Genomic DNA, 21,827 nt, shown 5'->3' on the forward strand with positions numbered 1-21,827 from the left:
TTCCTCTATTACTCCGTTCTCTCTTGAGGAATCAATGAAACTTGCACAAATTTCCAAAGTGTCACTTCTCCTAGTGTTCGCCCAATCGGATGCTTTCTCTAAAGGCCCTATTTTACACACTTTGCTACTAGGGTGTCTTTTTATTCGCTCGACTACTTTACAGCCGTAGATTGGTATTTCAAGAGATACTTTTCTTAAGATGCGCCATTGTTATTGAGAAAAGAAGAAGAATGGAAGACAAAGACAGAGAGATGGGGGTGATTGTTGTAATGGGTTTTGGTGAGGAACTAAAGGTTGTGATGGTGTGGTAGTCGAGGCTATGATGGGTGGTGAGTGTAATGATTTCCCATTTTAGATTTTTTTAAATGAAAATAAACCGTTGATTTACAAATTCCGCTAATTAAACTTATCAATTGGGGCTTGCTCTTCGCTGAAATGAGAGGATTTGTAAGTTGTAACTGAATTTAGGCTTTATTTGGTTCGTCTTAATTAAGACTTTGTTGGTTGCATTTAAATTCCGGGGAAATACATATTGTTGGGAAGTTCATTAATTTTAGTAATTACTGTTTGGTTAACAATATGAGAAGTTGATATCAATTGGGAAATTAGGATTCCTACAATACAGGGGAAATAATTTACCAACCCCTACATGGGCTATATTGGTAACTCAAACTTCCTACATTTATATTGGTAAAAAATAAAATTACATTACTACCATTTTTAAAATTGTTATATTACATTAATACACAAGAATTACATGAGTTTACCAAACAAAATATAAGATAATTAGTGGGAAATACATTTTTTTTTAGTGTCAACCAAACATGATAATAGTTTCCTCCAAAAAAAAAAAAAAAGTTAAGTGCATCATTGACAAAATCTCATATCATCACATGCAATCACTTGTTCGAGAAAATCAAGAATTACTCGAGACTTGCAAAATCGATAGGGCATGCGGGTTAAATAATTGCCCGAGACCAAAAATGAGATAGTCCATGTTATAAATTCCAAAGGGTATAGAGAAGCTAAGTATCAAAAAAACATAGAGACACTTTGGGATGAAGATTCCCTTACACTTCTCCTCCACTTTCAACTTTCAAAGTATCTAGCCCACTAACACGGTTGGGAGGACATTTGAGAGGTTTCGATCCAATAGGGCCCTTATCCTTACTAATTTTTTTTTTTTGAAAAAGTGTCAAAACTTGATGCATTCAACCCAATCTAATCGAAAAAAAATCCAATTCTAATTTTAAACTCGCATGAAAACAATGATTTTACATAACTCAACTTTAAAATAAACCCGACTCAACCTAATACGCCCGACCTCATTATCAAAACTGACACATGGCTGATGGGTGTAACTCTTGCCGTGCAAGCGGTTACATAGGAGAAATCAGACGTTTGAGAGAAACAAAAGGAAAATAAAAAGCGAGGGAAAAAAAATGCTCAGCTCATCTCCTCTTTCTCTCTCCTACACGTTCGCTTCTTCTCCCATTCCTCTCATCACACCATTTTTGCAATATTCAAAGCTCCAAAAATGTCTACTTTATTCCATTGGAGAAGGTTGTTGGGGCAATCTGCGTTGCGTCGAATCCTCTTTTCCGGCGAAGATCGGTGGAGGAAGATGATTCAACCGCCGGCGCTCATCAATTTCCCGGCGAGAAATCAAGAGAGATGCAATTGGGGCGGCGATTTCCCTAATCGTCGGAGAATAATGGCGGAGGTGAATTGCCCTAGGTGTTCTAGGATTATAGATGTATTTTTATCTAAAAATCAAAATCAAAATCAGAATCTAAGTCATGTTCATAATTCGTCAATTGAGGGTGATAATGTTGTAGAATTTGATTTTCAAGCTGTTTGTCGTTGCCCTAATTGTAAATCTGAATTTTATTTTCGTCCCCATAAAATGGATCCTGTTCATGGGAGTTTTCTGGAGATTGGGAGCTCTGAGAATGGTAGAAATAATTCTAATAACAGTGTAATTAATAGTGATGATGGTAATGATAATGACGAGAAATTTAAGGATAATGATGATTTCAGGATTTCCTTGAAATATTGGGAGGCTATGAAGAATTCATATATTGGTGGTGGTGGTGGTGGCGGGAGGAGTGGTGAACCGCCTTTGAATGTTGAAAATGAGATGATGATTCACAATCCACCAACTCCGCCGTACATAATAGGGGTTCATTATTCTAGGGGTCATGGTCATGGTCGTCGTGGTGGGAAGGGGAAAGATCGGCGAAATGGGGGGAATGAGAATGATCCAACTGGTTGGGGAGGAGCAGATTTAGGGAAGAATTTGCCTACGCCGAAGGAAATTTGCAAGGGATTGGATAAGTTTGTCATTGGACAACACCATGCCAAAAAGGTTTGCTCTTATTGTGAGCTTATTGAATATTGATATAGTTTTTGAATTGCTGTTGTTTTGTGATAATTGTTGTCTATTTTAGTTTATTTTAGGAAAATTTGCAAATTGCAGCTATTTAAAGTTCGTATTTTGCAAATTGCAGCCCAAAAGTTCGTATAAATTTGCAAAAAAAAATTTAAATGGCTGCAATTTGCAAAATACGAACTTTAAATGGTTGCAATTTGCGAATTTTCCTTTATTTTATTTGGCTTTGTAGTTTAGAAAAACTTGTAACTTGTTTGTTGGAACTAGAACCTTGTTATCTTATTCATTCTCCGAATGTGTTATCTTGCATACTTACCTTTGACATAGAGATAAAGACGTGTGTAAAACTATGGGGTTGAAGGAGGAAAAAGTAGCACGCCGTATGAAGTTTACTTTAAAAGGCACTTGTGCTATTAGTTTCTAACAACTAATGTGTGAAACCCATTGTAGTCCACTTGTGAATGTCCCACATTGAAGAAAGAGGAGAGATGATTCCACTTTATAAGGTAGAGGAGTTACTCCTACTATTGCCAATTGGTTTTAGTATGGAAGCTCCAAAGCCTTGTTTGTGGACCAAACTCTCCTTCTCCTTGTTCGGGTTGCCCAGACCCATTTCATATTGTTTCGAAATTTATCACAATGCAAGTGTGCAAGACTTATATTGTCAATTTTGCACCATACTATCATTATATCACACCATTGACTTAGTGCTTGAAACAAGGATCTCGCCTAGGGTGTAGCAGAATGGGCAGCCATAGTAATTACAGAAACATTGTTGTAAATTGACTCTTTAATCCTTGTAGACCTATGTACTAATGATAATTTTTTCTCGATTTCTTGAAGAATTTTCTATGGCTTTAATAGTTGGATACTTGCTATAGTAGTTCTCATTTTGCAGGTCCTTTCTGTGGCTGTCCATAATCATTATAAAAGGATTCAACATTCTTCGATGAAAGGGTTTGTCCTGAGAACCATCTCTATTTTTTGTTGCTCCTTTTCAAATTTCCGTTTCTTTTCAAGAGTGCAATAACACGTGCTCTGATCAGCAAATATTGAAATTATAACACTTCCATATTTCTTAAGCTATCTGTTGCTGGTTACTGTGTGCCTCGTTTTATAACTAAATGATTTTGATACTAGATCAGAAGCGCAGTTACATGCTATGGAGGCAGAGGATGATGATGTAGAGTTAGAGAAGAGCAATGTCATATTGATGGGCCCAACTGGTTCTGGTAATGATTTCTGATTCCTATCTATTATTGCAAACAATGTTTCTTTTTGGCAAAATTAAGTAATATATATTTTTTAACCTAAATTTGTTGGTTTCCAAATACAAAACAGGAAAGACACTTCTTGCAAAAACACTTGCTCGCTTTGTAAATGTGCCATTTGTTGTTGCAGATGCAACAGCCTTGACACAGGCAAGATTTCTCTCCTTAGGTCATTATAGGTGTTTAAGTTGACTATTTTACTACAATTTGACATACTTTGGGTCCATAATAAATTATCATGTGCCTACTTTCATATCAGAGTGTTTAATTTCAACATTGGAACTTGAGGTAAAGATTATATTGAAAAAGGGTATGAATAACACAGATAAAGACAAGGTAGAAGTCGATTAAAAAAAAAAAAACCCCTCACCGATGCTTACACTTTTAGTACTCCCATTGGTTTCCTCCCAATTTATTACTCCCTCTGTCCTTATTATAGTGTTCGTTTCTCATTTTTCCCGAGGTATCAAGAAAACAGGAGTATTAGAGTATATTATTGAAAACTTAATCAATAAATTTATAAAAATTCAACAATTTTATTTATTTAACTCTTTAATCCGTTTTCAAGGAAATTAATAACAGCACGCTGCACGTCTGCACAGTTAATCATGCTATCATGCATTTTTTTTTTAAACCAAGCTAGGAATACCATTAATCAAGAATTGGACAAATTGTCCATAAGTACAAAGGGGGCAATAGCGGAGGGACAGTGATGTTCCCACACTAGCTCATAACCAAACGGAATTATCCTAGCTAGGTGATGGGCGACAGAATTCCCATTCCTACGAACATGCGACCAAGAGACAAAATCAAAGTCTTTACAAACGAACAAAACATCATCAAGAACAGAATCAAGATCAGAGAAGAAAATAATAGCTTTCGAGAGACGATTTATGACGACTTGGCTATCTGATTCAACCACCAAATTCTTCACACCATACCTTCTTGCAAGCTTTAGGCCGAAAAGGATGGTTTTGCTTTTTGCTATTTCTGGGCCAGCCGCCTCGAGTTCTGCGAGTTCCAGCAAACAACACCTCACCACTTGCATTCCTTGCCACTGCACCAAGGCCTATCCACCCTTGTCTCGCAGACTAGCATCACAATTGATCTTTATAAAATCAGCTGGGGAGGGCTACATACCTTTGTGCTTCTTTTCCTTCGCATTCCAACAACACCATATATCTTAGCCAAGTACTTAACACAATCTTCTACAGCTTTTGCACCCTCTCTATTATCACAAGGTGCGGCACATCCTTGCCATTAAATTTTTTATCATTTCTTTTGCTCCACAGGTACCACAGTAGAGCAGAGCCCCTCTCAAGCATCTTTTAGAGTCCGTCTTTTGCCAACGCACCATCATTTCCTTGAAGTCTTCATTCGAGTTTGTAGGCGCAAGAATATCACAGTCAAGTTCCTTCCATAAGTCACGCACTGTGTGACAGAAAAAGAGAGCATGACTCAAGGATTCACTCATGGAAGGGCACCATGGACATGAGTTTGACTCAGCCATGTGTCTGTAGTGGAGCAGGTCTCGGTTTGGGAGGGAATTGGTGCAAGCTCGCCATAAAAATTGCTTCACCTTTGGTATCGTCTCGAGATTCCAGATTACCACCCATGCATCATGAAATTCTTCTAGATTACCGGACTTGTCGAGTAGATAGGCAGTCTTGACAGAATAAATGCCGTCATTCTAAAAAGCCCAAGTTAATTGATCCTTGGGGGTGCGAATACTAATGGGAATTTTCATGATACATGCCAATATGCTATGTCACGGGCCTCAAAGTTCTCAGCAATCAGTTCAAAGTTCCAATCTCTTCTCTGCTAGTCAAGTAAGTCACCCACCATAGTAAGACCATCTGCTCGGGGAAAGGATATGCTTCCCTTGCTCATTTGCAACCCAGGGATCATCATAAATATTGATTGATCTTCCATCCCCAACTCTCCAAATAAGCCCCTCCTTCACAGGTGCTTTCGCGCTCCAAATACTACGCCATGAGTAGCTTCCGTTCAATCCAGAGAAGCATGAGGGGATAGTACTTTCCCTTCATGACTCGAGCAAAAAGGGAATTTGGAGCAGAGATAAGTCTCCACGTCTGCTTGCCAAGTAAAGCATCGTTGAAGACTGCCATATCACGATATTCGAGTCCCCTTAGACATTTTGGTTGACACAGACGGTCCCAATTGATCCAATGCACCTTGCGACGATGATCCTTATGCCCTCACCAAAATTTAGCGACCATTGACCTGAATATCATCAATCACACTCCTCCGAATCTTATATACCCTCATATGATAAGTGGGCATATCTTGTACGACCGACTTACTCATCACCTTTTTAGCCGCCCGAGACATAAACTTTTCTTTCCATCCATTGAATTTCTTCCAGATTCTGTCCTTCAATGAAGCAAAAACCATTCGTTTCGATCTCCCTAAAATAGTCGAAATGCCATACTTCTCATGCTCATTTACCATTCTCATCCCTAGAATTTGAATCAATTCTTCCCGCTTCGACTCACACACACATTTGCTAAAAGAGACTTCTGATTTTTCATAGTTAATTTTCTATCCAGAAGCTACTATCTTGGGGCATTCCTCTTGGTTGGCTCTAGCAAAGAGAAGACTGTCGTCAGCAAAAAAGAGATGAGAAATTTTCGGCCCATTTCTACTGGCACCCGCACCATGAACAAGCCTGTGATCCGACGTTTTTTTGATCAAATTCGAGAAAGCATCAGCAATGATGATGAAATGATAAGGGGAGAGCGGATCACCCTAAGGAAGTCCCCAAGAAGGAACAACACTACCACAAACATTCCTGTTAATGATAAAAGAGTAAGATACAATAATCACGCAACTCATCACAATTTGAACCCATGACTCAGCAAATCCCATTTTCAAGATGAGTTTCTCTAGGAAAACCCACTCTACTCTGTTGTACGCCTTACTCATATCGAGTTTCATTGCGATGGTTCCCTTGCGGCTCGTACTTCTTTTCTTCATGGTATGAAAAAGCTCCATGGCAATCAATGCATTATCTATAATCAATCTCCCTTAGAAGAAAGCACTTTGATTTTTCGAGATAACATTCGACAAACTTTCCTGTAGTTTCATGACTAAGACTTTCGAGGCAATTTTGTATAAGACTGTAGAGTGCTATCGGTCGAAACTCGGACATGGAGGTGGGGGAGTTTACCTTCGGGTTTAATGCAACATTTGTATTATTCACCAAATTTGGGGAAGTATTGCTTCACACTCTAAAAACCGCGTCACCAAATAACATGCCAAAATTTTTGATAAAAAAATGGCATGAAGACCATCCGGTCCCGGGCTCTTGTAAGGATGCATAGAGCTAATTGTCGTATAAATCTCCTCCTTGTCGTATGGTTTAAGGAGTGCATCATTATCTTTAGAGCTAATGGAGGGAGTGATTGCATCAAAAACCCGCTCACAATCCTCCATTGTAGGACCTGAAAAAGTAAACAGGTTAGTATAAAAATGCTCAGCAATTTTTTCTATGCCTTCTTCATCAGAACACCAACTCCCACTTGCATCAAAATGCCCCTTAATCTCATTGCGTTTTCTTCTCTAAGATGCCTTGTGATGGAAGTATTTAGTGTTGCGGTCGCCATCCTTTATTTTCGAAGCTCTAGATTGGAGATACCAATAAGCTTCCACCTTCTCAAAGAGGTCATTTAGAGTCTTTTTTAAAGCCACGCACCTATCAATATATGCTGCTGAAATACCCTGTCCTTGCGCTTCTTTTAATTCTTTTTCAGCCTTATCAACCTTCATGTCAAGATTAGAGAATTTACTTCCACTCCAGCGTTTTAGTGCAGCAAGAGTAACACCCAATCTAGCCTCGGTTGGAGATCCAACAGACCCAACCCAAGCTTCTTTGACCGTGGCTTCAAAAGAGGGGTCAAGAAGCCAAGCAGTTTCAAAGCGCAATGTCTTCTTTGCCTTTAGCTTGTTGCGTTCTCAACAAAATCGGGGTATGATCTTATTTGTACTAGAGCCAAACACTCCACAAGGCATTGGTATTTCCTAGAAAATTGTATTTCTAAAGAAAATTACCTTCAACATACTTTTACTATGTTAGTAAAATAAGCTCTGGTATTGAAAACCGGCATAGTTCTTTGTTCCGAACTATCGAGTTTTGACTTCCTAATTAGTGTTGGAATGCAAATCCTATATAATTTATCCTCATGAGCGAATTGGTGTAGGTTTTGGCTAGCATTCTTATCCCAAGGCTTGGTACTCTAGGGGTTTATAGGGAACATCTTGCCCAAACTAGAACTACTTTGGTAAACAGTGATGTGAATCAAGAGGGTAATTCTTTTGAAGAGCCAATTACATTGAGTTTACGTCCAATAGGGTTCGAACTTGGAGGGAAAAGTCAAGGATGGGTCACTTGTTTGATTATCAAGGAAGAAGGAAATTTTATGCTTAGTTTTTTGTAGAGTTTTGCTTCGAAGTTTTTACCTTTCACTCGAGAGGGTTTTTCTTGGTTTAAGCACTTAGGATTAAGTTTATTTTCTGTTATTTAGTTGCTATAAACTTCCTAAGTATATTAGGAAAGTTTTTAGTTTGTTTAGGATTAGTTTTCCTATTCTAATTAGAAGTAGTTTCCTATTTTGTTAGGATACTTGGGGGGCAAGGTTAGGGGTTTGTCCTAATCCTTGTAGGGATGGAATTAGCTTATTTTTAGTCTATATATAGGAGAATTTCGTGGCTCCTAGAGTCATAGAAAATCAGATTAATTCAATACAATTGTTTAGCTTTGTTTAAACACTTTCTTTGCTAGTTTTCAATTCAAGGAGTTGTTTTGATAATTAGGATGTGCAATTCTTAGTTCTAGGAGTAGTCTAAGATTTGTTCATCAAAGTATCTAGTTCTAGGAGTAGTCTAGATAATTTGATCAGGCATTGAATCCGTTCCAGGAGTGGTCGTTTTCAAGGTCATATCCGGTTACTTTCATTTGTTTTTGGTTCGAATTTCTTATCAAGAACGAAGCTTTATTCTACTTGTGTGATTTTTTAGATCTTTTATTAGGTTAAAGGGCTTTAATCCACATCAAACAGTCATAGTGTTCTTTTGAACCTGTTTTGGCTGATGCTTAACTACTTTGTTGCTGGTGCATGAAGATCATATTGTGATTTTAAAAGCATCTTTTGGTCAAAAAATTGGAGGAATTAGCAAAATGTGAAAGAAATTAAAAGATATAACTGACCATAAGACTATGAGCTGAATACACATTAACCTCTGAGTTGATCTGTTATATATCACCTGATCACCCATCATCAAATAGCACAAATCTAGATTGCCAAATGCTTTTCAATTAACTCTTGTCCAGATCATTCAAATTCTACTCTATAGTTGCGAATCATCTCTTAATGGATCATCGGTCAAGTAGCAGTCTGGATTGTTAGATGCCTGGAAGATAGGTCTTTCTTGACTGGTTCATTTATATAATTTCTGTACTTATTGATGGTTCTGGTGGTAAGGGTGATGGACTGATCTGTTACATAAATAAACTCAATTTGGTTGACTTATAACCTTAGGAATGAGGCTAGTGCCTCATTCCTTAGTCCTCAAGCTAGGCTAGGTGCAACAAGGACAATAATCTGGATCCGAGGCATTTGATGTGCAACTGCAAGGGCCACAGGATGGGCGCCCCCACTTTATGCTTTTCTTTCACTACTCCCCCCTCCCCCTTATTAAAAAAATAGAGCATGATAAGAAGATTAATAGCTACCTCCGTTAGATTTTCCATATTCTCTTAAGGGTGACTTTCCATTTCTCTTTTTGTTAAGCTATTCCTCCAAAAATAGACCTGTACATCCGTAGCAATAATATAAAGTGGGTTACATGGATTGTGCTATCACATGGGTGTGTATGCAAAATGCTAGCTTGGCACGAGGAGAAAAAGAAAATGAAAAACAGAGGTTTTAAATTTTTTTGTTTTGGCAAAATATGTAGAACATATAATCTACAATGTTTTTCAGAAAAGTGTGCTTCACATGCTTGATGTGTGGCCTTCGTTTTGTAACTGGAATCACTTAATTGTTTTATGCCTCTAGCTCCTTTGTGCTTTATAAAACTGAGTTTGTAATACCTTTTGTAATTTTTATTGTCTTGAATTCTCTAGCCGCTTTCAGGGTCCTATAAACGTGTGATTCCTTTCTTTGCAGGCTGGCTATGTTGGAGAAGATGTCGAGGCAATATTATACAAGTTGCTTATGGTATGGCTAGGTTGCCACAATATTGTAGTTCAAAGTGATCTTTTCATTTCTTGGCTTATTTTGTTTCACTTCAATTACTTGCACAATTATGTGAATTGTTTTTAAACTTCTATTTTTCCTTTGGAAAAAGGGGTGTTTTTTTTGGGGTGGTGGTGATGGTGCATGAACTTAAAAGTACCCTAGACAGAGCTTAAAGACTCCCATTAGTTTGAGACAATGGGATCACTGTAAGCTTCTATACTTTTATTCTTCAACTTTTTGAGTTGCTAATTTATGGTATTATGGGCTGGATTGAAGCCAATTTATGGTATTATGAGTAAGGTCCGTTCTGCCTGCAAAAGTGTTAAGGGTGCTCGATTTGATATTTATGAAATCTCATTTCTTAGTGCTTAGACTTTTTCAGTGTTTACTGGTTTTGCCTTCTTGGTGAAAGACTTTAAAGATGTCATTGTTTTTTTTTTTCTTTTGTTTTAAATGAGATTGTGCTTGAGTACAATAAAGGAATTTCTATTCTGTGAGGAGTGCTCATGGACTGGACATGCACAATGGAAGTATAAACATGAAATATTTGCAAGACTGACCATTAACTTATGAGTATTGATGTGTTAGGAGGTTTTTGGATTCCCATAAAATTTTTTTGCCAGTCTAGAAAGGATTGAGGAGTAATTTTGTCATGGGCTAAAGTTTGAAAGCAAAAGCTAATTGTCAGTTGGTAGAGAAGCTATGATTATAGGAAAGTATCAATCTTATGTTCACATTAAAATGATTTCTGAATGCATATAAAATTATTCATGTTTTGCAGCTACATGCAGCTGTTCCATTGCAAATTAAGTTTCTTGTTTAATATATATATTCATGTACTTGTAATGCTCAATCTTTGTGTGGTCTTTTGTTCTATATATGTCCTTCATTATCTGTTTGTAACTTTGTGCTGATTTATCAAATTTCTTCAGTCTTATAACTATTACCCTCCTTTACAAAGAACGCTTATATGATCTGTAAACGTAATTACTTAATGCTAAGGCTGCAGATTTCAATGTTCAAGCTGCTCAGCAAGGGATAGTCTACATCGATGAGATTGATAAGATAACTAAAAAGGTTAATTGATTTCCGTAAAGAAATGCTCTGATATGTCTATGGTTTCATACTCCAAATTTTTTATAAAAGAGAAATTGGATATACAGGCTGATAGCATGAATGATAGTAGAGATGTCTCTGGTGAAGGTGTTCAGCAAGCATTGTTAAAAATCCTCGAAGGAACTGTAAGTGATTCGTTCCATGTTAATCATTTATTATTTTGATTATTGTGCTATGACAGTTATAACTTCTATCTATAGTTTCTAACCCCGGTCCTATGATAATCTTACACTTGGGTTTGGCACAATTACAAACACTAGATGTTAAACATAAACAAATCTTGGAAGTGAATTTATAGGGTAAAAGATGAGAAGGTGCAGAGATGGATTGAGTGAGGAACGGAAAAAAAAAAAAACTCAATTATTGACTTTATCTTAATATTGAAGTGTGAAATAAATTTAAGGTTGATGGGATGGAGAAAGAAATGGTTTGATGTGATGAAGAGACAAAAGGGGAAATATAGCTATTTTATTGAAACGGAGAGGGACTTAATGATTTATCGAGCATTCGAAGTCTCATGTCATGATAAAAACATAATGTTGTTTGTAAGTGAAGGATTGATGTAATGTTCTTGCTATCTATACAGTGGTTAGTTGCTTCTATATCGTTCAAAAAGACACCATTGGGTTTGAGTTGAAAAAGGAGGAAGAAAGCCTAACCTCTTTATTATAGACTCTGTGCACTTTTAACTATTCTTTGTGGCATCGCCTTTGATGTTTGTGGCTTTTAATTCTTTGTCAGGTTGTGACTGTTCCTGAAAAGGGAGGAAGAAAGCCTTCTCGTGGAGACCCTGTTCAGGTACATACAACTAAATTATCTTCATCTAATGTTCACTTTTCACACAATTTCATTGATACTGTGGGTGGCAGAAGGTTTTAGGAGAGTGGTTGTATCACTTGTCTGGCTTGTCATTGTAAGGGTACGAATGAAGGACCATCATAGTAGGAAAGAATCAGTCAAAACACCTTATGTGAATTAAAATTCTGTGTGTGGGGGGGGGGGGGGACCCGGTCGAGCACCTTCAAAGTAAGATTTTTGGGACTTGGAAAGTGAAAATAATTTTGTCTTATCAAGGATCTTGGACCAACTTCCAGTTATCTGCTGCAGATGCTGCTGTAGGCTCCTCAATAGCTGAGCCATAGGAGTACAATAGAAAAGGTAAAGAGCTGATGTAAGATTCAGGTACTTAGGTAGAGAATTAGCAATTTAGGACCATAGCATAGTTTCATATGTACGAAGTATGGTACATTAATTTTCCTTTTACTAAATTAGTTTTGTATGCTTTAATTGATTAGTTAGCATATAAAATTTCTCATCAACCTGTCAAATCTCTTTTCCTTTTTCTGGTTTTATTTTTTGGCGGGGGTATGGGCTCAGTTTTGCAAAATATAATGTGATCCTAGTGGAGGAAAGACTGAAAATTAGGCATTCAGTTATCACTGTTGCTGTATTTTAAAATAATTCACCTTTTACAAAACATGAAAACACGATTCTCTTAGCTTGAGAAGTTTCATGCTTGCTGGCTCTTCTAGTAATCAGTTTGCTTCATTCACTTCGAGTCAGTGTTGTGGTTCAAGACACCTATAAATGCCAGTGGAAACCTATCATACACATCACATTGACTCAAATATTTAGAAGATGGAGCCCTCTTGTGTCAACTATATAAAGCATAGATTTCCAAAGTTCTATTCATGTTCATGATTTTAGTAACTTCTTGGGGGGCAAGTCTTGCCGTATTATCACTGATTATGGCTAGAATGGAGGGTAGAGATAAGAAGTGAATATGAGTTGAAAGATGGTGTAATTTACAGTCCGTTACGTACTTTAATTTATATTGGGGTTCGTTTTGATCACACATGCATGTTTCATATAATCAAAGTTTCTGGTCATTAGCATTGCTATTCACTCATTTTATCCTTGACTATGACCCCTGAATTCTTTAGATTAATGTTTGCTCCGGATTGGGTGATCCTGGATTTCTGGTTGTAGATGTTTACTGCCATGCTCCTGATATGTTTTGCATGTCGTGCTTTTCTTTCTTTCTTCTTCTTCTTTTTTTTTTTTTTAATTAATTAATTTATTTTTTATTTTTTATAGTAAGGCCTTGTTCACTTCATCTAATTTTTGCTGAACTTAAATTAAACTTAAATTAACTACACTAAACTGAAATTATTTTTGGTGACTATCTATTATATTTCTTCTTTAAAATTAGCGAATTTTACTTAATAGAAATTATTTTTACTGAACTGAAATTATTTTCTCTGAACTAAACTTATTTTTACTTAACTAAAATTATTTTTACTGAAATGAAATTATTTTTGCTGAATATTTTATTTTAAGGTGAAGTGAATAGGGCCTAAATGATGAATGTCACTCTGTTTCCCTTGACCAACCCCTTCCCTTGGGTCTCATAGTGATCTGGACTCAGGCTACTGCTAATTGCCTGACTTAAAATCACCTAGTTGTTTGAATGCCCTATTAAACTTCAGCATTCCCATTGGCTTTATGCAGATTGACACTAGAGATATTCTTTTCATCTGCGGTGGTGCCTTTGCTGATCTGGAGAAAACAATTTCGGAGAGGTAATGTAATTGAAAAGGGAATAGATTGCCAGAAGGAGATCATTTGATATGTTTTTTTTCCTCATTATTTATATCTTTATTGAAACTCGATTACTGCCAGACGACAAGATTCTTCAATTGGTTTTGGTGCACCTGTCCGGGAAAACCTGAGAAATGCTGGAGTGGCTAGTGCTGTGGTGACTTCAGCTTTACTTAAGACTGTGAGAATCCACTCCCTGTTACATTGCAAAGATTTAATTCTCTTTTTACTATTACACAAATATGTGTTTAACTTGTCTGCCTTCATCATTTTTTAGTTTCTTTTGTTTTGGACTTGCCTTTATTTAGAAGTAATGATATTATACTAAGTTGTTAAATAATCTTCTTACTTTCAGGTAGAAAGTAGTGATCTTATTGCCTATGGTCTCATTCCAGAATTTATTGGCCGCTTCCCAATTTTGGTTAGTCTATCATCATTGACCGAGGACCAACTAATGCAGGTAACGGTCCTTATGAGTTGTGATAACATATGATGATGTTATTATGGTGAATAATTGCTTCTACATACAATTATACAAAGATAAATCAACCCCTTGTGAATATAGGATCTTTCCTTGTATATGAGCTAAAAGTTAACTGAACTAACGTTCAAAGTTTCACCTGATTCTTGTTTTCCCACCTTTTCAAAGTTTTAGCATTTGGCCTTTTATTAACATGTTGGCTAATGGCTAGGTAAGCTCAGTGCATTTGTATGTCTAGTTTGTGTATAGGCCTTTGAGATACTGTCATATTGACGGGATGTTATCTATGGTGTTTTTATTTGTTCTACTTGTATATTTATGCATAGAAGATTGGAAAGGCATATAATTTTCTTTTGAGAATATGTCTCAGTTTCTGTTCGATTGGGAGGAAGTGCTTACTTTTTACTTCGTGTGTAATCAGTCAATCTTGGCTTTGATGGGTAGAAAGTATTTTACTTCATCCGTATACTAACGATAAGTAGCAGATATATTTCGAAAGACACAAAGGGTGTGTCATCCATGTACTTAAGGAGGGTTAAGGAAAATCTTCATGTGTTCAAGCTAAAATGAAACTTGAAACTTAGATGCAGGGAGGCTATGCCCTCAAAATTCATTGGTTTCTTTGAATCCAAGTTTACCACCAAATTGTCAGTAAAATCATCTTCCACATTTCATCAAGCCGACCTTTATTCACCTTCTCTTATGTCTCTTTTTTCTATGATGTTAACTTCATGCAAGATTTGTCTTTAGATAGCTTATGTGATTAACTTTACTTCCCCCCTCCCTCCCTCCCAATCAGACGGTGCCTTAGTTGTACGTGTCATTATTGTTTCTATAGGTTGGATGATGATTCCTCATGTGTAATTGTGTAAAGGGTTCAGTTTTGCCGACTCATGTGTGCACTTGCCATCTTTGTCTATGAAAAAGCCAATTCAAGTAACTGTTCATTAGCTGATCTAAATTGTCTCTGCAGGTCCTTACTGAACCAAGGAATGCTCTTGGGAAGCAGTATAAGAAATTGTTTATTATGAACAATGTAAGATTTTAGGCATTTATCTCTGTTACCATCCTCCCTCTCTTAAGCTTTTAAGCTACAAGAACTGCTTATCATGAATGATGCTATATCTTGCATATTATATCAATTTCTCTTATATTTTGCACATACTTGAAAGTATTTTATCTTGCTACACATATAGCTATACGAAATTATGACCTTATTCCTCCATGCATTGATTTGTGCATATTTTTTATTTCAATACTTAGGTGAATCTTCACTTTACAGAAAGAGCTTTGAGATTAATTGCCAAGAAATCAATGGTCAAGAACACTGGTGCAAGGGATTTAAGATCCCAACTGGAAAGTGTACTAACAGAGGCTATGTATGAGGTATGTGGTTCCTGTTAACATATGTGGCTATTGAAAACTGTAGTAACCTGATATTTGTAATACTTATATGAAGGCGTGTGCTTATCTGCAGATCCCAGATATGAAGGTGGGAAATGATGAGGTAGTTGCTGTGGTGGTTGATGAAGAGTCTGTGGGCTCTGTTAATACTCCTGGATGTGGGGCCAAAATTTTTCGTGGAGATGGTGCATTGCAACACCATCTTGCTTTCGTTGATGATGGAGTATGTTAATTCAGCTTTTGTAGCGTTGTTGCTGCTCATAACCATCTAAGGCTCTGTTCTTTCAACTGTACTTACTGACCTACTTTTGCTGAATTGAACTTGTTTGCTGAAGTTTGATTTTTTTTGTTTAAAACCTATTCTTGCTGAAGTTTGATTGTTTTTACTAGAATAGAATAGAGCCTTAGTAGTTAGTTGTAGAATACAAATCATAGCAATGATTAAGGGTCCTATCATTTTGTTTCTGTCATTAGTGTGTTTGATGGACAGAATGTTTATCTGTCAACTGACTTATGCCCATTTGTTTTTTCCGCAAGAAAGTGCTGAATCGGTGATCAAAGAGTTACAAAGGGGTAAAAGAGGGATTATTCAGACAGGTATTAGCGTATAATATAGGATTGGGTTTGTAGAAGCAGCCAACAAGTTCAGCAAACAAGTTCAATTCAGCAAATGTCACACTGCGTATTCTTTTTCACAATTGTTAGCTTCTCTTTACTGATCTTGCTTGTAGGGTTTTCAGTCTTTACCCTATACCTTGATCTTCCTAGATCAAGTAGATCTTGCCAATTAAGGATCACATGTTAGGATGTGTTCGTTGTATTGTTATAGATATTATTCTCCTCTCACTCTTATTCATTACCAAGGAATACAGATAGGCAATGGAAGTTCATGTATAGTGTATACTAGTCGCCTCACCATATGATATCGGTGATCAGGTTCATCATCTAGCAGTGAAGTTTGTAAACGGGCTGTTATTTCTTTTGATTTTCAATTTCTTAGGATCAATTGTATCTTGTTACCTTTTTGTAAGCATTTTTTGCAACCAATTGTAAGCATTACTGTTTATAACTTCATAATAATATCAAAATATTCCAGATTTCTGCACTTTACACTGTACTATACTTTTTTTTTTTCATGGTCAATAAGAAACTTTTATCTTTTTCGACAATTCTTTGTTTCTAATTTCTTAAGTGGCAAATGGGACCCAAAATAAAAGGAAGGAATGAAGAATTCATTTGTTCTAAATTTTTAATGAAGTGCTTTAATGAAGTGCGCTTATTGAGTTCCACGCAAAGATCTTACTTCCTAGTTCTCATGTCAAGTAAAGCATAATAACAAGTTAACAACTCAAGGTTACATTTAACATTTGTAAGAATTTGTTGTGTTTTTATATTTTTGGTATATTAATTTAATTAACTAATTTTTTTATTTTTTTATTTTTTTTGGTGTTCCATCTAGTTCACCCTTTGGGCTATTCCGGATTCGGGGATCAGTTCTAGGTGGTTAGGTTTCAATCCCCTCCCGATTGTTATTGCGGGGATCGAACACGGGTCCTTCCTACCAAGTGTATTCCCAATCACCACTACACCAACAACCAATTGGTATATTAATTTAATATTTGACTTTAGTTAATGATTGAAAGTTGTCTTCTTGAAAAGTTGGCATGGTAGTTTTCAGTTGGGCAAGGCATCAAGCATAATTTGGTTTAATGGTGGGAGCCTGAGCTTTTAAGTATGTAGGTTCTAAGTTTGTTTACCTGATTTACAAGTTTAGCTCCGTTCCTCTCCTGACATGCATCAAGTTCGTAAAAGTTCGTAAATGGACTGACTTTAATATAAGTACGTGAGATAGGTGGGCCAGACGCAGAATTCATGCAATCATGTACATTAATCCAATCAATGAGAAAATGAAAAAAAAAAGGTAAATGAAGTGACAATAAAATCATATACTATAAAATATAGATGCTTATAAATTAGTAATTCTTAAATGAACTCAACTTTATTTTATACTACGTCTACGTACATATTATTAGCAATAATATATAAAAGTATATTTTATATAACTAACATGTGATCCTTAATTGGCAAGATCTACTTGATTAATTTTTTTTTTTTAATACAAGTATATTTTGATTAGCGTTTTTTTTTAATGCTCTTTATTAGTGAAATTGATATATGCATAGGCGGATCTAGGGGGTGGCCTACCCCCCCTTATGCCCAGATTTTGATACATATAAATAAAAATTTTTGTGTAAAATTATAAATTTTGTAGTTGGTTTAGTTGGTTAGTTATTTGATAAATGGGTGTGACCCTCATTTGCATCAAAAAAAAAAGTTGGTTAGTTATTTGATGTATAGATGTGGGAAGGTTAAGGGTTCAATTTCCCTTGTTTTGCACATTTCTTTTTTATTTTTCGTGTGGATTTCTTTTACTCATATTTCGGCTTTATTAATTGAAATACTTTATAATTTCGGCCTGCTCTATAAATAAATTCTAGATCCGCCCTTAGATATATGAGAAATTTATGAAAAGTTGTATCATGTTCATAGGTCACTTTCTACAATCCACTTCATTTATTTATCATTTAACATTAATAAAATTTGATAGGATAGATAATTAATTTCCCTACATTATTTACTCTACAAAAAAAAAAAAAAAAAAAAAAAAAGTGTCAAACAAACCACCAAACAAGAGCAGTATAAAAATGAAAAAAAAGCAGAGTCGAATGAAATGAGAGGAAGAAGAAGAGGAGAGAGAAACAAGTTGAGTGATCAAACAATGAGTGGCGCAAATGACAGAGACGCTGACAAAGGATTACTCTGGAAACTTCCAGAAATCAAAACCAAGGATTTCGGCAAAATCGGTCCTGCTTTCAGCTTCGGAGCTGGCTGTGGTTTTGGCTTCGGTCTCGGAGTTATCGGCGGTAATCTCTTTCATTCACTCTCCAATCAACAATGTTTTCTTTTAATACACTTCTATGATTTAATTTAATTCTTAATTTTCTGAATTTAATTGTATGGAATTATTCCAATTTCAGCTCAAAAATTGAATTTTTTGGAGATATTAAATCGACTAAAAAGTTGAAGAGAGAATTATTTGAATTGTTGTTGAATTTAATGTTTGCAATTAGATTAATTGAGAATGTTATATTCAAAGGTGATTATTGTGTTTGATTAATGCTATGTTTCCTTAAATATTGCGTTAGATATTTAGGTCCAAGTTATTGGTGGTAATTAAAATTTTAAAATTTAGCATGTGATATACTTGGATGTGTACCATTCCTCGAATTCGTGTATTTGGGACTACAATTACAAGTATTCGACATGAATTCGTATTTAGATTACGGGTTTGATCATTTCAACTTTAATGGTTTTATGCCTTAAGTTGAAGTGTCCTAGAGGCATGGTTGTTCACAATTTTTATAAAGGATCAAGGCCATAATGCATAGGCAAGGCGCGTCTTTTTGTACACCGGTTGTTCATACCCATGTTGATTTACTGGGATTTCAATAAGGGATACTTGAGGTGAAATGAAGAGTCCGTGTGACATTGGTTGAATGTACCATTGTACACTAATACTGAACTAAATGATTCATTAGAGCAAGACTATGCTTTGATGATATCATGATACTAGCATCTTCATGATACAAGTTGATGCTTTGTTTCTTAATGCTAGCCGTAAAAACTATTGGTAGTTAGGAGTTATAAGTCTGTTATATCTAAATTTTTTGCCTTATTTGTTTTTTCAGGTTTTGGCATTGGCCCTGGGATTCCTGGACTGCAATTAGGATTAGGCGTTGGTGCTGGATGTGGAGTTGGTTTAGGTTTTGGATATGGAGTTGGCAGAGGTGTTGCTTATGATGACAGCAAAAGATATTCCAACATTGGTAGACCTTTTAACGGTTCATATGTTCCATCTCAGTAAGTATATCTTCTTTTCTTTGTCCTGAAATTTTATCTGGCTCAACTATTTCAGTACTTTCTTTGTATTGAAATGTTAATTTGGTTCCTTATTTTGCTTTCAATCTGTTTTACTCCCTCCTAAATCCAAATTGATTGAGGCCAAATCAGGCTGTATGACAAATTTTGTTCGAATTTCTTTTCATTATTGAAATTTGAAAATGCATTTGTTGAGTGTCATTATTAGGCTTTTCTGATGTACCATTTGAGATTGATTTTGTTTGGTTATGAGTATTGAGATAATATAATGAAAAAATTGAAAAACACTGTCCAGTGTAGTTGTCTATCTCTTTATTTGCTATTGTGGTCAAACGACTCGTGCCTTGGGAAAAGAGGGGTGTTTGCAATATGAAAGCTACCATGTCTAATATTGTGGAGGTGGTAAAGACTCAGCTTCCTGGCTGAATGTTATTCAATATCAGCAACTGTTGAAACCCAATTTTATCTTGTGAGTTGTGACCGGATTGATGCAATTCTAGAAGATTTGGGGTTCTAGAAGATTAGCTGTTATTTTATCTGGATGGCTAGACAAAGACCACATCACTTTTCCAACTGCTCACTATTTTGGAAAAGATCATCAATCCCAAATTGTCCTTAAATTATTAATACATTCTCCACCTATGTTATGAAAGGAATAGGTCTCTATAGGGGTCTAATGTGTTGATAATTGACATTATTTGGGATTTTTGTTAATTTAGCTAGTTAAGTGTTAAAATCTTTAACTGGCCTGCTAAAACATATAAAGAAGAAGACTGTTGATTTACCTCAAAACTGCTGTCACTATGTGCAAAGATTATGAGTCGATATATTTACTATCATTCCTTCTCTCCTAACTATCCTGACTCCTTTTATCAGAAGCATAAGTCTTCTAGTACTCATCCTCTCTCTTTACTGAAAATAGCATCACCATCAATTGCATTATTGTTTCAGTTGCTACCTTTTTCTTTCCTTAACTAAATGCACATCTTTCTTAGATAATTAGTCTCCAAACTTAGCATAGTGCCATCATCAGTTGCCCAAGCACCATAAATTGCAGTAGTTTGTCAGAATAAAAAAGATCTGGATATCCCTTGAACATAACTTGTTTCTAATTTGGTGAAGCATCTCTTCCGGTCAGCCTATTGATGCTTCAATGCTTTTCAAAGGCTGTAACCTTCCTAGCATGAGTAGATTCTGCAACTCTCTTGAAAATATTAGGTATTAACAGCTTTGGCTCTGTAGTCACTTACTGACTTACATATTCTTTTACAAATGAAACTATGTCCAGACTATTAGTTCAACATCTCAGCTTCTGAAAGTTTTGTCTTTGATAAACAGATCACACATTATGCCTCATATTCTCTGGAAAGCTGAGCCATAACTTTTAAATGGCGTCCAGAATATTGTCAGGACACATTACTAAAAGTCTGGTCCTCAAATCTGATAACTGTATGTGTATTCAGTCTTCACTCCCCGAAGCTTCGATAGAAGAGAGTATTAATTTGTCTTGGATAAATTGTATAGTACAACCATATGAGGATTCTCTAAAATTTCTGTAAATTCTATAAATGGGAGGAATGTGATCTGCTTTTTGGCAACAGTTTGTAGGCTAATTGTTCTAACTTATGATGCATAATGTGCACATTGTGAAATTATGGTATTAGATTTGTATCCAGCTTTTTTTTCTGGAGTGAAAAGGATTTCTTCAGTAATCAGTATGTCAGGCTGGGATTAAATGTTCACTTGGTTGGTTTATGCTTTAAAAGATATAGCACTTCAAGTTAGCCTGATTTGTGGCCTAAATTTTCATACCTACCTTTGTCACATTAGCCATTTGGTTAATTTTGGTACGTGTGCTTTCCAGTAATGAGGTAGGTGCACTGGTGGATGAGCTTGTCATCAACACCAAGAAGCTGATGGTAGCAGCTTCAAAGGAAATGGACAAATGGAAACGTTAGACAGAAGCATCCCAGGTCTTAATATAGGTAAAACCTTCTCATGTCTTCTAAGTCATTGATTCTGAGGTGGAGCACATTTAAATCCTCCAATAAAAATAATGGTAGAGCCTTATACTTGTATATTGTTGAAATTATACTATGTAATTTTCTGCTAATCTTGGTTCAAATAATTCTATTCCAATGTATTGAATTTACAAATATTTTCTTTATTTTGTTCTTTTATTTAAGATTATTTTTGCCGTGCTTATTTATAAATAGGTTACTGATGCAAATAACATGAAGAAATGTATCCAATTTGGTATACCTCTTTACTTGTACCGCCCCGAATTGTGTCATTTTCTTTTTTGCTGCTTAACTATTGGGTTTATGCAAGAAAATGGGCGCCTTTGTTCAGCTCAGATATCT

At 35.9% G+C, this 21,827-nt stretch overlaps 2 protein-coding genes across 4 annotated transcripts; both read left to right on the forward strand.

Moving 5' to 3' along the window:
* The first annotated feature begins 126 nt into the window (after positions 1–126).
* Positions 127–16,630, forward strand: LOC110725688 (CLP protease regulatory subunit CLPX1, mitochondrial-like). Of its 3 annotated transcripts, none has more exons than XM_021905166.1 (15): positions 918–2,368; positions 3,291–3,349; positions 3,533–3,624; positions 3,734–3,813; positions 9,852–9,902; positions 10,926–11,000; positions 11,087–11,164; positions 11,781–11,837; positions 13,551–13,621; positions 13,722–13,821; positions 13,996–14,100; positions 15,095–15,157; positions 15,385–15,507; positions 15,599–15,748; positions 16,063–16,630. In XM_021905166.1, exons 1-15 carry the CDS (start codon positions 1,538–1,540, stop codon positions 16,078–16,080), a joined length of 1,953 nt encoding a protein of 650 aa, XP_021760858.1. In that variant the 5' UTR covers positions 918–1,537; the 3' UTR covers positions 16,081–16,630. The 3 variants fall into 3 exon arrangements, with proteins under 3 accessions (XP_021760860.1, XP_021760858.1, XP_021760859.1); XM_021905167.1 differs by having other exon boundaries at positions 920–2,368; positions 16,067–16,630; XM_021905168.1 differs by lacking the exons at positions 15,599–15,748; positions 16,063–16,630 and having other exon boundaries at positions 127–2,368; positions 15,404–15,501.
* Positions 16,631–18,210: 1,580 nt separating this feature from the next.
* LOC110725690 lies at positions 18,211–21,631 on the forward strand. The gene is made up of 3 exons (XM_021905171.1): positions 18,211–18,449; positions 19,275–19,446; positions 21,329–21,631. The coding sequence occupies exons 1-3, from the start codon at positions 18,257–18,259 to the stop codon at positions 21,420–21,422; spliced, it is 459 nt and encodes a 152-aa protein (XP_021760863.1). The 5' UTR covers positions 18,211–18,256; the 3' UTR covers positions 21,423–21,631.
* The last annotated feature ends 196 nt before the right edge of the window (positions 21,632–21,827 follow it).

The sequence above is a fragment of the Chenopodium quinoa genome, unplaced genomic scaffold (assembly GCF_001683475.1).
Source record: "Chenopodium quinoa cultivar QQ74 unplaced genomic scaffold, ASM168347v1, whole genome shotgun sequence".
NCBI classification, from domain to species: Eukaryota; Viridiplantae; Streptophyta; class Magnoliopsida; order Caryophyllales; family Amaranthaceae; genus Chenopodium; species Chenopodium quinoa.

Bases quoted from the DNA above. Each gene is read 5' to 3' on its own strand.
- LOC110725690 (XM_021905171.1), top strand. From the start codon at position 18,257: ATGAGAGGAAGAAGAAGAGGAGAGAGAAACAAGTTGAGTGATCAAACA. The intron at 18,450-19,274 runs GTAATCTCTTTC...TTGTTTTTTCAG, and splicing joins CGGTCTCGGAGTTATCGGCG to GTTTTGGCATTGGCCCTGGG. The intron at 19,447-21,328 runs GTAAGTATATCT...TGTGCTTTCCAG, and splicing joins GGTTCATATGTTCCATCTCA to TAATGAGGTAGGTGCACTGG.
- LOC110725688 (XM_021905166.1), top strand. From the start codon at position 1,538: ATGTCTACTTTATTCCATTGGAGAAGGTTGTTGGGGCAATCTGCGTTG. The intron at 11,165-11,780 runs GTAAGTGATTCG...ATTCTTTGTCAG, and splicing joins TAAAAATCCTCGAAGGAACT to GTTGTGACTGTTCCTGAAAA. The intron at 13,822-13,995 runs GTGAGAATCCAC...TCTTACTTTCAG, and splicing joins CTTCAGCTTTACTTAAGACT to GTAGAAAGTAGTGATCTTAT.